Here is a 14,817-nt window from a genome sequence, read left to right on the forward strand (position 1 = left end):
TGCCATATTAAAGTGGCAGTAGCTGCTGCAGAAAGAGGTGCTGAAAAGTCAATTTTTGCTTCTCCAGTAAAGTTGTGTTTCAATAACATATTAAAGGCTGCAATTTAAAGAAGCAATATGCATGCACAGGAAAACTGCAAATACAACTACAACTTTTACCACAGCAGTTTCCACTGCTGATGAGACAAGTTAGCTTTAAAAGGCAGTTTGGCTTTTAGTAGTAGTAAGTGCTGACTTGACAGTGTCAAACACAGTTTCAGTTATCTTCACAGTACTCCCTTCTCGTGTGCAAATTGCCTCTATTGGTTGCTGTAAAAATGCTCTGACAATTCAGCTACTAATGGGTTTATATGTCACTAATAAGTTGCTAAAGCATTCTTTGACCAGTTTCATCTAAGAAACTGGCTTAATCTTTCTTGGCATACCAGCCCACACATTTCTTTGTCAATCATTTATGATCTACAAGGAAAAGGAAAATAACAAACTTTTCTAAAGCTAGCCCTAACCACTGAAAAGGGTGTTGGTTTCTCATGTATCTCATGTATACTTTTTGTTTTAGAATTTACACAGTAGATCACTCTACTGGCAGCTAACATATTGAGGTTGGGAGACAGGAGGCGGGCGGGTGTGGAGGACTCCCTGGTCCTAAATGGTGTAACTATGCCCCTGAAGGACCAGGTGTGCAGCCTGGGAGTCATTTTGGACTTGCAGCTGTCCATGGAGGCGCAGGTCAATTCTGTGTCCAGGGCAGCTGTTTACCAGCTCCATCTGGTATGCAGGCTGAGACCCTATCTGTCCGCGGACTGTCTCGCCAGAGTGGTGCATGCTCTGGTTATCTCTCACTTGGACTACTGCAATGCACTCTGTGTGGGGCTACGTTTGAAGGTGACCCGGAAACTACAAATAATCCAGAATGCAGCAGCTAGACTGGTGACTGGGAGCGGCCGCCGAGACCACATAACACCGGTCTTGAAAGACCTACATTGGCTCCCAGTACATTTCCAAGCACAATTCAAAGTGCTGGTGCTGACCTTTAAAGCCCTAAACGGCCTCGGTCCAGCATATCTGAAGGAGCGTCTCCACCCTGAGGTCCAGTGCTGAGGGCCTTCTAGCAGTTCCCTCACTGCGAGAAGCCAAGGGAACCAGGCAGAGGGCCTTCTCGGTAGTAGCACCCACCCTGTGGAACGCCCTCCTACCAGATGTCAAAGAGAACAACAACTACCAGTCTTTTAGAAGACATTTGAAGGCAGCCCTGTTTAGGGAAGCTTTAAATGTTTGATGCGTTACTGTATTTTAATATTTTGTTGGAAGCCGCCCAGAGTGGCCTGGGAAGTCCAGATGGGCGGGGTATAAATAATAATAATAATAATAATAATAATAATAATAATAATAATAATAATTTATTACTACTCTGTCGTTCTTTTATAATAGTGTCACCTGCACAGTGGTAAACAATGTCCACAAATTTATCCAATTTCTGCCATTTACCATTTACAGCACTGTGGGTGGCAGGAAGAACCCAGGAAAATCAAATTAATCTTTCACATGGGATCCTTTGTTGCCCTAACAGTTGTTAACTTGTTGGCATAAAAGAGGTCCTAAGCAAAAACCGACCCAGAGAAACAGATAAAATACCTTTCTTATGGCACATCATTTATGGCTTCTCAGACACATTGTCACGTATGATGCAGTTGAGATTCCTGTTTTACAGGGGTTGGACTGGATAACTGTCCCTCCCAACTCTACAATTCTACAATTCTATGATTAATTTGAATTTGGGTTGAGGTAGAAAAATATTCCATAAAACTTACTCCATCCATTTTTAAATTTCTTTTTAAGAATTACCATATTGGGATAAAAAAGTGCTTATACATGATATATGCAGGCTGATTGGGGGCATTCTTCAACACTGGAATTCATCTTGGGAGTGGAAAAATAAACCATAAAACTGCCCATGTTTCTTTTTCTTGAAGAAATAGAGGGAGTTGTAGAGGGAATAGGTCTCCCTGTGATTGATGGGATTCTAAATTTCCCTAACAGAAAAGGTTGAAAGTCTGGGAGTTGTTTTTGCTTTTGTTCCAACCCTGCTCTTTGGTAAGTTGGTTGCCAGAGTAGCTAAAATGCTTTCTTTCTGCTCTGTTTGTTGCAATGCCTTGACCTTTCTTGAGTAGAGAGGAACTTGCAATACTAATCTATGCTTTCTTAACTTCCAAGCAACGCACTCTGTATGGGGCCATTCTTGAAAACAACTCAGAGGTTTTAGCTAGTGCAAAATGTTGCCACACATCTCCTTACATATAGGGAACAGCACAGTCGGATACAGTCACACTTGCTTTAGCAGCACTAACTGGCACTATGGTTCAGTTCAAGTTGCTGCTGCTTAGCTATAAAACCTTTCATGGTTGGCATCCAATGGATGGTGCCACCTCTCCCCTACTGCAACTTCAGTCCGCCCGTTAGCGATGCTGTTGCTTTTGATTGTACCTTCAAAATCTATGATTGTTCTCAGGGTCTTCTCTCAGTCCGTAAAGGTAAAGGGACCCCTGACCATTAGGTCCAGTCGTGACCGACTCTGGGGTTGCGGCGCTCATCTCGCTTTATTGGCAGAGGGAGCTGGCGTACAGCTTCCAGGTCATGTGGCCAGCATGACTAAGCCGCTTCTGGCAAATCAGAGTAGCACACAGAAACGCTGTTTACCTTCCCGCCGGAGCGGTACCTATTTATCTACTTGCACTTTGACGCGCTTTCAAACTGCTAGGTGGGCAGGAGCTGGGACGGAGCAACAGGAGCTCACCCCGTTGCGGGGATTTGAACCACTGACCTTCTGAACAGCAAGTCTTAGGCTCTGTGGTTTAACCAACAGCACCACCCACATCTGAGTCCTTACTCCGCATGAAATGGAATTTGTTGTAGAGACTTTTACTCTGGGAAGGGAACTCAGGCAGGGGCAGATCAAGTGACAGTACTTTTTCTGTGCTGGCCTCACCACTATAGAGATCTCTCCCCTGAGATATATTATCAGCTTCTCAGTGCTTCTGGAGAACCAGAGCAGCACATGGAAATGCTGTTTACCTTCCCGCCAGAGCGGTACCTATTTATCTACTTGCACTTGACGTGCTTTCGAACTGCTAGGTTGGCAGGAGCTGGGACCGAACAACAGGAGCTCACCCCGTTGCAGGGATTTGAACTGCCTACCTTCCAATTGGCAAGCCTAAGGCTCAGTGGTTTAGACCACACATGTATTTTTAGGCTTTATTTTAATGAGATAGTTTTATAAGCAGTAGACACAGTAGTCCTAGTTGTCTGTGATATATTGATCTGAAATGTTTTAACTGCTGCTTCTGTAACTATGATTATGTTGTTTACATATTGTATGGTTTTAAACTTATTTAATTTGTATAAGCTGCTATTCTCAGCAGCACCTTTCTTTCCAAACTGGCCTGCCAGCAAGTTTTAATACCACAGATACTACTTCTTTCACATCTCTTTGGCCTCTGGATTGTTAGTTTCTGGACCAAAAAGTACATCTGCAGGATCATCTTTGGCCCAGAGGCCTCTATTTGCTGAGCCAAATTTAGATTTTATTTTCACATGACTACAGATGGAATTAAGAAAGTGCTGATTTAAGCCTCATGCACAAAAAGGCCCCATGTCCATTTTTTGGTGGTAAATCATGTACTGTAAATCAAGCTTCCAAACAAAACCATTTCAAAATTAAAGGCATAGTGTATGCTGCTACAGTGATACCCTGGAAGTCAAATGAAATCCGTTCCAGAAGTCCGTTCAACTTCCAAAACGTTCAGAAACCAAGGCGTGGCTTCCAATTGGCTACAGGAAGCTCCTGCGGCCCATCAGAAGCCGCGGAAGCCCCATCAGATGTTCGGGTTCCAAAGAACATTTGCAAACCAGAACACTCCCAGGTTTGCGACGTTCAGAAGCCAAAACATTCAACTCGCAAGGCATTCGGGATCCAAGGTATGACTGTATCATTGTTGAATCTAATGCCATACAAGAAAATCCACATTCTACCAACCAAGTACAGTGGTACCTTGGGTTACATACACTTCAGGTTACATATGCTTCAGGTTACAGACTGCTAACCCAGAAATAGTGCTTCAGGTTAAGAACTTTGCTTCAGGATGAGAACAGAAATCGTGCTCCGGCGGCACTGCGGCAGCAGGAGCCCCCATTAGCTAAAGTGGTGCTTCAGGTTAAGAACAGTTTCAGATTAAGAATGGACCTCCGGAACAAATTAAGTACTTAACCCGAGGTACCACTGTATGTAGTGACCAGTGTCGAAGTAGGTTTTGGCTGCCACTATAGTTTGCTTCTGTATATGAAGGGGTGGGTGGGTGGCATCTTATCCTTGGCTTCAGGTGCTAAAATGTGAGCCAACAGGGCCTGCCCAAGAGATATCCTACTTGGGGCCACTGTCCCTGTGTCTCAGTCCAGCACTGTCCACTGCTTGTACCGTCCCTACACAAAAGCAGATTTATAGTCCCATTGTCATCATGGTTGTTTAAAAAAAGAAGCCAACCTTTCACTTGAGTACAGTGGTACCTCGGGTTAAGTACTTAATTTGTTCTGGAGGTCCGTTCTTAACCTGAAACTATTCTTAACCTGAAGCACCACTTTATCTAATGGGGCCTCCTGCTGCCGCTGCCATGCAATTTCTGTTCTCATCCTGAAGCAAAGTTCTTAACCTGAGGTACTATTTCTGGGTTAGCGGAGTCTGTAACCTGAAGCGTCTGTAAACTGAAGCATATGTAACCCGAGATACCACTGTATTGTATGTGGGGGTTGGGTAGGCACCTACTGCAGGTGGTGGTCCAGAGCTGAGCAGGAACATCATTAGCGAGTCGTGCTGCAACTTATCCCCATCTTGCCAATCCCAGACACTTTAAATATTTTCAATATGTCATTTTGTATTCTATGAAAGGAGGGGAGGTAAACTTTTAAAGCCTGTTGCTGCCCTGCCACACTTCTGGAGCGTGGGAGAATGTTGTTGTAGTCCTTTAATACCTCCAAAACACATGAGTGTAAGAAGAGTCTGCTGGGTCAGACCAATGATTGTCTAGTGGCCTCTGGGAAGCCTGCAAACGGAACACAAAGGCCAAGCCTTCCCCTGTTTTTCTCCCATCACAGCAGCTGGAAGTTGGATAGAGCCTTCATTACTAAGAGTGATTGATAATTCATCCTCCATGGGTTTCTCAACTCCCATCTTTAATGACTGCTAAACTTGTGGCAGCCAGTTCCATAATTCATGCCCTATGTGAAGAAATACCTCCACCAGTCTGTCTTGAATCACCTGTGCAATGAATTTAATTAAATATCCAGAGTATTAGGTATTAAATATTTCTCTCTAGTCAGTTTCTTCAAGCTGTCCTTCCTCATTTTGGTTCCCCTTTTCTTTACCTTTTGTGGTTCCACTACTAGAACTGTATGCAGTATTCCAAATGTGGCCACACCAAAGATTGATATAAAGATATTAAAATACTGGCAGTTTTATTCCCGATCCTCTTCTAAAAATGCCAGCAAGATAATCCCCTTTCCCTGCAGGGCTCTACAACCCTTTCCTCACCTTTTCCTTGTTTTGTGTATTCATTCTTCCATCATTTAGTAACTTGCCACACAGATTGGGTAGTGAGTGATTTTTCTGCATAATAGAAGAGAAGAAGAAGAGTTTGGATTTGATATCCCGCCTTTCACTCCCTTTAAGGAGTCTCAAAGCGGCTAACATTCTCCTTTCCCTTCCTCCCCCACAACAAACACTCTGTGAGGTGAGTGGGGCTGAGAGACTTCAAAGAAGTGTGACTGGCCCAACGTCACCCAGCAGCTGCATGTAGAGGAGCGGGGACTCGAACCCGGTTCACCAGATTACGACTCTACCACTCTTAACCACTACACCACATAATACTGCTAACTATGTGAGGGTAAGGCTCTTGCTGGTGGTACAGATAAAATTTAGTCCAAATGCTGCACAGTGGCCTTAAACAGGTGTGTGTGTGTGTGTGTGTGTGTGTGTGTACACACACACACACACACACACACACACACACACACACATATCTGGAAAGGCACATAGGTATGTAGGTATTTTGTGGATATTCTTATGATTCTGTAGTGTCTGAAGCATATGCCGTAACCAGAAAGGTTGAAATGCTAATATTTAGCTAACAAAATTCATATACAGTCATACCTCAGAAGTCGAATGTCTTGCGAGGCGAACATTTTGGCTCCCAAACGCCGCAAACCCAGAAGTGAGTGTTCCGGTTTGCAAATGTTCTTTGGAACCCGAATGTCTGACAGGGCTTCCATTGCTTCTGATTGGCTGCAGGAGCTTCCTGCAGCCAATCGGAAGCCATATCTTGGTTTCCGAATGTTTTGGAAGTCGAACGGACTTCTGAAATAGATTCCGTTTGACTTCCAAAGTACGACTGTACTGCTTGATTGTAGTAACACCCCTAACTAAGCATTTACAAGAAATATTAAAATTGCCAATAAAAACAGCTAAATTTTTAAAAAAATAATTAAAACAAACAGTAAAAGAAATTAAAATGCATCATCATTTATGTATATGGTTTGGCTAAACAAAAATGTTTTAAGCAGGCACCTTATTCTGGGGTTTTAATTTTGTGTTTTTCTTAGTTTTTGAGCTTTCAAAGGAGCATCATGCTTTGACTTGTGCATGATTAATATGCTGCTATCATTTGTTGATGCATTATTGTCTTGCCTATCAAAAAAAAAAAAAAAAGAAAGAAAGAAATCCAAGCTTGATATGTTGAATATTAGCACAAAACGTAACCAACATACCCAACTATACTCTAAGCTTGGAATGAAAGATTTGGCTGGTTATTAATTTACAATCCATATGTAGTTTGTTGACTGGTTTGTTTCTAAGTTTTGTCCCTTTCCTAACTACCGTCTTTCTCATTCTCTCTCCTTCAACTCATCTCTTTGATTTTCTGTTATTTTCATCTCTCTGGACCATCCCTTCTTCTATCTCTTTGTTCTTGTTTCCACCACCACCCTGGCACCTATCTATTGAGTCATTAAAATTATATGCTTCCCTTCCTTTAAAAAGTTCGAGGTAAGCTAACGTAACAGTAAGCTAAAATCAATGCACTAAAACAGCATAATACACAAAGATACAATGCAGCCACTGAAAGAATTAGGCAATGAAAACAATTCTCATTGTGTTCATTATGCAGCAAGTTTAAAACAACAGTGATGCAGTACAGGAAATGAGAACCATTCACGGGCATCCTAAACAGGTAGCTTTTAGCAACCGTTAAAGAGGGAGCAAGATGAGATAGAGGGGATCCTAACTTTCGGTGTTTGCAGCTAATGAAGCTAGCCTGGCAAGATGTGAGGGGGAATTTTCAAAGATAAAATTTGCCCCCCCCATATTTCTTACATTCACAATATTTTTATTTTGCATTTTTAAACAGATCTTCTCAGTAGGTATCTGTAGAAATATAGGAGGTGGTGGTGGTGGTTGTTTTGTGTCCCCTGTGTATGGGAATCACCCGCACCTCCCTAAATTGGCACTGTTGGTCTCAACTAAGAATACACACATGGGTCTGTGGAGAAGAACTTAGCAGGCTCAAATGGGAGAAATATCCCATTCAAATATCCCGGTTCCAAGCCATGAAGGACTTTAAAGATCATCACCATTTCTGATATGAACCTGGAAACAAATTGGAACTTGAGCAGTTGTTTCAGTAAGGAAGTCACACACTTTTTAAAAAAAATAACATTAATAGGTGTGTTCCTGATTAACAACCCAGACTCTGCATTTGGAACCAATGGACACTCTTCAGAGGCAACTCTATGGAGAGTACACAACAGCAGTCCTGATGTGCTATTAATTACAAGGGTGTGTTAGCTACCTAGCCAGATTTGCAGTCCTCAGAAATAAGCATACTTGGTACATTACAGTTAAGCAAAGGCTCCTTTGGTCACAGCTGACGCCTGGGCATTTAGGGACAATGCTAAGTCCAGAAGAACCTGTTAGGGTGTGAAACCTAAGACGCTGGCAAGTTAGCAATGTCATGTGACTTTAAGTAGTCAAGCTCGTTAAGTTGTTAAGTTGCTCAGTATATAAAGAGTGTTTGTTTTCTCTGCCTGCGGGGCGTGAAGCAAAAATGTCTGAAAGCTCCGGAGGTGTTTCTGTTATCTGTCTGCAATAAACCTGTCTTTGGAAAGACAGGCTTCCCTGTGTTGTTATTTCTTTGCTGCTGAGACTCTGAAGCCTGTACTGCAACAAGAATCTCTGCACTGGACTTAATTAATACTCTGCAAAGAGAACTGTTGCTGGTTGCGCAGCGGAAGCATTTACTGGACCAGTACACAGACTCTCTTAGGTTATGGCTCCTTCTACGTTTCTACAGCTGTATTGTGTGCAGAGAAAGTGAAAGCAGCTTTCGGATGAGAGAAGACCGGCTTGGTCATAAATCCAGCTCTTAAAGGAACTGAGAGGCTGCAGAAAGTTGAGAGAGCTGCGTAAGTGAAGATTTACAGCTTCATTAGCTGCAAAAGGCTAGCTTGACCTCCCGTTCTGTTTTTGTTTTGTTAATAAAAACAGAGGACGGTGGTAGGTTGCTAGTGAAGAGACGGAGGAAAAAAAAGTTTAAAAGGCTTCAGAGGAGGCTGGAGGCGTCTGAAAAGTGAGTAAAACAAATCCCAAGGGGAAAGAGAAGCAAGGGCACACAGAGGGAGTAGCAGCAAACCCCAAGAATGGCAGTGGAAAATTTCCAGGTTCCCTTTACAAAGTTGAACTCTGCTAATTACGTGCAGTGGTCTAAGAGGGCTCAAGTCTGGTTGGAAGCCAAAGAAGTGTGGGCTGACTATGTCCAGAGGCGAAAGCCGTTTGTGGCTGTTGCAGCAGATGCCACAGCAGAGCAACAGGCTGCTGCACATGCTCAGAACAGGGAACATGATAAAATGGACACTAAAGCTAGATGCATGTTGATGGTATCGATAGACGATTCCCAATTACCTCATGTGGAAAATTTAAGGTCTGCATTTGAAATTTGGGAAGCTCTTAGGCGAATTCACCATAGAGCCACGCCCGGAGAGAAGGTGAACATTATACGTGCTTTGTATGAGTTGAAACTGAAGCCAGGGGATAGTGTGGTTGAACACACGTCACAGATGACTGAGTATTTCAACCAACTGTCATCTCTAGGTGTGAATTTTCCTGAAAATATTAAAGTTTATACTCTGCTTAGCAGCCTGCATGCAGGGTTTGAAAACTTAGTACTAACTTTACAAGTTTTGCCAGAGGAGCAGCTGAATATGAATTATGTGACTGGTAGATTGTGTGAGCAAGAATATCAACATCATCGAAAACGTATTGATAATTCAAATACCCCAAGGGTTGGATGTTCAGATAATTCCCAGCGTGGGGGAACTAGCAGGCAGAGCTGTAAGGAAGCCTCACAAGTGTCTGCTATGGCCAGCAAGTCATGTTTTCGATGTGGCAGCAGGTTTCATTTGATAGCAAAGTGTCCTGAAAAGCAACAGGAATTTCAACAGTCCAAGGTCAGTTTCCGGAGCTACAGGGGAAGACGAAGTGAGAGCTACAAGAATCAACGATCCAGAGGGGGAGCAGGTGCTGATAAGGGACTATCTGCAATGGCAGCACAACGGAGTCCTAAAAGGAGCCAACAAACCTTGAAGTGGATAATTGACAGTGGAGCCAGTCACAGTTTAGTTCCAGCGACATCTAGTGGCAGCTTGAAGAACTGCAAGACATTGCCAGTTGCAAAAACTGTGACTATAGCAGACAATAGTAAACGAGAAATGAACCTTAAAGGCACAATTTATGTTAATTGTTTGCAAACTAACCTTCCTGTTTTTGTTCTTCCAGGAATGAAGAATGGACTTTTGAGTGTGTCATGCCTGGTAAAAAGTGGTTTTAAGGTTGAGTTTGAAAATGATGTGTGCACCATTTCGAAACAGGGGAAGGAGCTAGTTAAAATTCCCTGTGAGGATGGGCTTTTTGTTTTGGATGAAGAGCAGTTAGCAGCAGGTAGATGTTCAACAGGTGAAGCGCAAGCTAAGTGTGTAAATAAGGCTCCTCATACAGGTTGTGCACATCTACTACACAGAAGGTTAGCTCATATATGCTTTAAGTATGTAAGCAAGATGCCAGATTTAGCTGAGGAGTGTAACATTAAACCCTGTCCAAATTTTCTGGATTGTTGTGCTTGTAAACATGCTAAGGTTAAGACATGTAACTATCCTAGATCTGACAGAGTAAGCAAGAAACCCTTTGAACTTGTGCACACAGACGTGTGTGGCCCTATGCCAGTCAAATCGCTTGGAGGTGCGAGATTTATGCAAATTTTGGTGGATGATTTTTCAAGGGCTAGTTGGGTTTTCTTTCTGAAAGAAAAATCGCAAGCAGCTTCCATCCTGATGGATTGGATTGAAGAAGTCGAATGTAAATTTGACACCAGGGTGCGTAAAATACAATCAGATCGTGGTGGGGAATATGTGAACCACACGCTGGAGACGTGGTTAAAAAGGAAAGGTATAGTTCATAGACTTACCAATCCCTATTCACCACAGGAGAATGCAGTTGCTGAAAGAAAATTTCGAACATTACAGGAAGCCATTGCTGCTTTGCTGTTTGATTCTGGACTTCCACAGCGGTTTTGGGCTGAGGCTGCACTGTATGCGAATTATACTTTTAACAGAGTGTACAATAGCACAGTAGGCAACACTCCTTACTTCATGCTATTTGGGAAAAAACCAAAAATTGATCATCTAAGAGTTTTTGGATGTCGTGCTTATGTGCTGGTGCCTAGGGCACAACGTAGGAAAGGCGATCCTAGATCTAAAGAAATGCTTTTCTGTGGTTATCAAGCAAACACAAAAGGTTGGAGATTTGTGAATGTAGAAGGCAATCAAACGAAAATCACAATCAGCAGAAGTGCGGAATTTTGTGAACAGGATGGTTGGAATAAAATTCATGGAAATCCTGACATACTATTTGACGTGGTGAACAGTAACAATGAAACTCAGGCCCCAGGGCAGGTATTAGTTCCAGAACAGGCTGAGGAATTTGAGTCTGAGAACAAGGGTGAGAAATCGTTTAGTTCACCCAAGTCTGTAAAGTCAGAATCTTCTAGCTCTAAAAGTTCACCTGTACAGCAAGAGAGTGTAAAGTCAGAATCAGAAAGTTCTTCAACTACTAGTGACAAACAGGTGACGACTAGTGATTCTGGGTCAGAGGGGGAAACTGAAGGAACATCACAGGAACTGTTAAGGCGTTCCAAGCGTGCCAACAAAGGTATACCTCCTGAAAGGTACCAAGCTATTAGTGTTTGGGCTGGGTTGGCAAATTGCGAACCTGAAAGTTTTGAGGAGGTTGAGCAATTACCCCAGGAGGAGGCCAGTAGGTGGCGTGAGGCCATGCAAAAAGAATTGAATTCTATGAAAGAACTGGGTGTGTTTTCCATCACCAAACTGCCAGAAGGTACCAAGGCAGTAAGTTGTAGGTGGGTGTACAGGATAAAGACAACAGCGATGGGGAAACCAGAGTACAAAGCAAGGCTTGTAGCTCGAGGTTTTACGCAAAGAGAGGGGTTACATTATTCCGAAGTCTATGCACCCACTTCAAGGAGTGAAACCCTACGGGCACTATTAGCAGTTGCTGCTCAGAAAGGGTTCAAAGTGAATCAATTGGATGTCTCTACAGCTTATCTTCATTCAGACTTGGCTGAAGAGCTTTATATGGAGCTTCCGCCAGGATTGAAAGTTGGTAAATCAAATCAGGTATGGAAATTACATAAATCTATTTATGGACTCAAGCAATCTGCTCATAATTGGAATGAGTGTTTGAATGACGTTTTGGTAGGCATTGGTTTTAGCAGGAGCAAGGCTGACAATTGCTTATATTTCAGAGGTTCAGGAGATGCTCAAGAATCTTTGCTTGTTTATGTAGATGACCTGATTTATACTTCAAAGACACAAGAACAAGTAAAAAAACTAGCCAAAGAGTTAAATAAACACTTCAAAGTTAAGAATCTTGGTGATGTAAAGGTCTATCTTGGTGTTCAGATAGATAGGACCAAAAATGGCAGTTTTCTACTGAATCAAAAAGGCAAGATATTGCAAATGTTGAAAAAGTTTGGCATGACAGAGTGTGCAGGCGTTAGAACACCAATGGAAATGGGTTTTGTAAAAGACAATGAGTTCAAGGATAGTGCTGAATTCAAGCGTGCTGAAATCTTTCAGTCAGCACTGGGAAGCTTACTTCATCTTTCGCAATGGAGTAGACCAGATATTGCTTACGCTGTTAACTTACTCAGCAGAGAAGCTTCAAAACCTAGTGTAAATGCATGGAAAGGAATTCAAAGAGTGTTAAGATATTTACAATACACCAAAGATTTTTGCCTTGAATTATCTGCTGAAGGACAAGCACAGATTACTTGTTGGGCAGATAGTGATTGGGCAAATTTAAAGGATAGAAAATCAGTGTCTGGCTGTGTAATAAAATTTGGTAACTCTCTGATTGGGTGGAGATCCAAGAAACAGAACCTGATTGCTTTGTCGTCAACAGAAGCTGAGTTCTGTGCCTTATCTGAGTTATGTAGAGATCTAGAATTTTACAAATGCTTGGCACAAGAGATGTATGAAAAGGCCATCACTCCAATCACTGTATGGGGTGATAATCAACCGTGTCTTAAGTTAGCACAAAATGGGCAGTTTAAAGGTCGTACAAAACATTTGGATATCCGCTTTCAAAATGTTTGTCAAACGGTAAAAGCAGGAATTGTTAAATTAAATTACTGTCCCAGTCATGAAAATCAAGCTGATGGTTTTACAAAACCGCTTGGGTTTCAGCGGCATGAAAACTTTTGTGAAGAAATGGGTCTGAAGTAATTTTGTTTTTGTATTGCCAGCGAGAGGGGGTGTTAGGGTGTGAAACCTAAGACGCTGGCAAGTTAGCAATGTCATGTGACTTTAAGTAGTCAAGCTCGTTAAGTTGTTAAGTTGCTCAGTATATAAAGAGTGTTTGTTTTCTCTGCCTGCGGGGCGTGAAGCAAAAATGTCTGAAAGCTCCGGAGGTGTTTCTGTTATCTGTCTGCAATAAACCTGTCTTTGGAAAGACAGGCTTCCCTGTGTTGTTATTTCTTTGCTGCTGAGACTCTGAAGCCTGTACTGCAACAAGAATCTCTGCACTGGACTTAATTAATACTCTGCAAAGAGAACTGTTGCTGGTTGCGCAGCGGAAGCATTTACTGGACCAGTACACAGACTCTCTTAGAACCCCACATTCCTTTCTATGATCTCTTAGACCATGGGTTCTTCCAGCTTTTTTCTCTCTAGGCCCTTTGATTTGTATCACCTTCTATAGGATCTGAACAGTCAATGGCAACTGGAGATCTGACTGCTTACACTACTCTCTTGTAGCACCAGAACATGGCAGCCAGTCACTTCTTACAACCATCTCAGGAAAAACCCCTTAGCATATTATAGGGGAGATGGCATTCTATAAACCTTTTGTTCTTGGCCAGTTTTTCCGCAGATAGGTTTTGTATGAATGAAATAAAGACATATGAATTGGGGGTGGGGAGGGGAACGCCGCACAATAATTTTAAATTGGCGTATATTTTGCATGTTGTGGATTTGGACTTCCGAAATTTCACTTCAGCATATGGAGGTTAAAATGCTGCTGTTTGTAACAATCTAAATGCAACATTTTATATGTTCCTATTTAAGAGATTAGCAAATAGATGCTGAGCCATCACAGGCAGTTTTCATATGGGTGCTCAGATAGCTAAACCACAGGGTGTCCGTCTTGAGAAGGGCTTCCTCCCTCTACTGCTTGCTACTTCCTCTTTCTCATAGTCACAGGGTATGCTGGTGGTTTCCCCCCTCCTCCTCTGTGGGTTTTTTTCTTCTTACTCCCTGTTTTTTCCTGATTGTCTTTCATCTCAGTCTCGGTTCCCTTGAGGCTTGATCCTCTTTGTCCATGTGCTTCGTCTCTTGGTCACTTTATGGAGTGAGCTGAAGAAGAATAATTTCATGAGACTGATTTCCTGCTAGAGAGAGCCATCCTATTCCATGTAGTTTCCTGCAGTGGGCACAGAATCGCCCCTCCATTTGTGCAGCTGCCATGACGTGCTGGATCAGAGACCAATGGAAGAGAAAAAGGGCAGGCAAAAAGGTGGGTGAGGCAGCAGTGGTATTACAATAGCAATTTTTAAAATCTGGCCTGTACAATTACTGTGCATTCCTGTAAGCATTTTATGTTCTTTTCTCTCTTTCAATAACAAAAGCTTGGCCAGATCATCATGGCCAAACTAGACATGCTGGGGCCATCATTTGTGTGTCTACTTATAAAGTGGGGCGAAGGCTCAAGTCTGGATACACACCATAAGCTTAAAGTAAATCTGTCCCCCCCAAATAATCCTGAAACTGTAATTTATCCCCCAGAGCTACAGTTCCCAGCACCCTTAACCAACAGTTCTCAGGATTCTTACAGCGTGTGTATGGTCTGTATGTAACTTAATTACATACTTTAAACAGTTAAACGAGGGCAGGGACACTGAGCTCCCATGTGTGCACAAATTACTTAATACGCCTCTCAGTCCATTTCGCCAATCATGTTTTTCTCTTCCTTGGCTCTGATACAAGTGAGCTGGGAATTCAGAACTGTGGCTGGAGGAATGGACTAACTGAGGAGACGTAAAATGCAGGAGCGGGGGAAGGTTTAACGACTTTCTCCTACAGGCTACTTTTACTGTTAAAAATAAAACATAGGCACTGCTTTATTTGCGAGTAGGAGAGATACACGGA

The 14,817-nt window shown here is 42.5% G+C and overlaps 1 protein-coding gene across 6 annotated transcripts in view; it reads left to right on the top strand.

The window, feature by feature from the left end:
• Positions 1-14,817, top strand: part of TEC (tec protein tyrosine kinase) — an 80,472-nt gene that overhangs the window by 18,296 nt on the left and 47,359 nt on the right. The window contains exon 1 of one of the 6 annotated variants that reach the window (XM_083754934.1): positions 13,949-14,185. The exons of the other annotated variants lie outside the window; for them this stretch is intronic. Within the exon in view, the coding sequence (XP_083611060.1) occupies positions 14,135-14,185 (51 nt within the window). The 5' untranslated portion in view covers positions 13,949-14,134. Of the gene's footprint in view, positions 1-13,948; positions 14,186-14,817 lie in introns of those variants that run through there. 6 annotated transcript variants of the gene reach the window in all.

Source organism: Podarcis gaigeae (assembly GCF_964106915.1).
Source record: "Podarcis gaigeae genome assembly, chromosome: 9".
NCBI classification, from domain to species: domain Eukaryota; kingdom Metazoa; phylum Chordata; class Lepidosauria; order Squamata; family Lacertidae; genus Podarcis; species Podarcis gaigeae.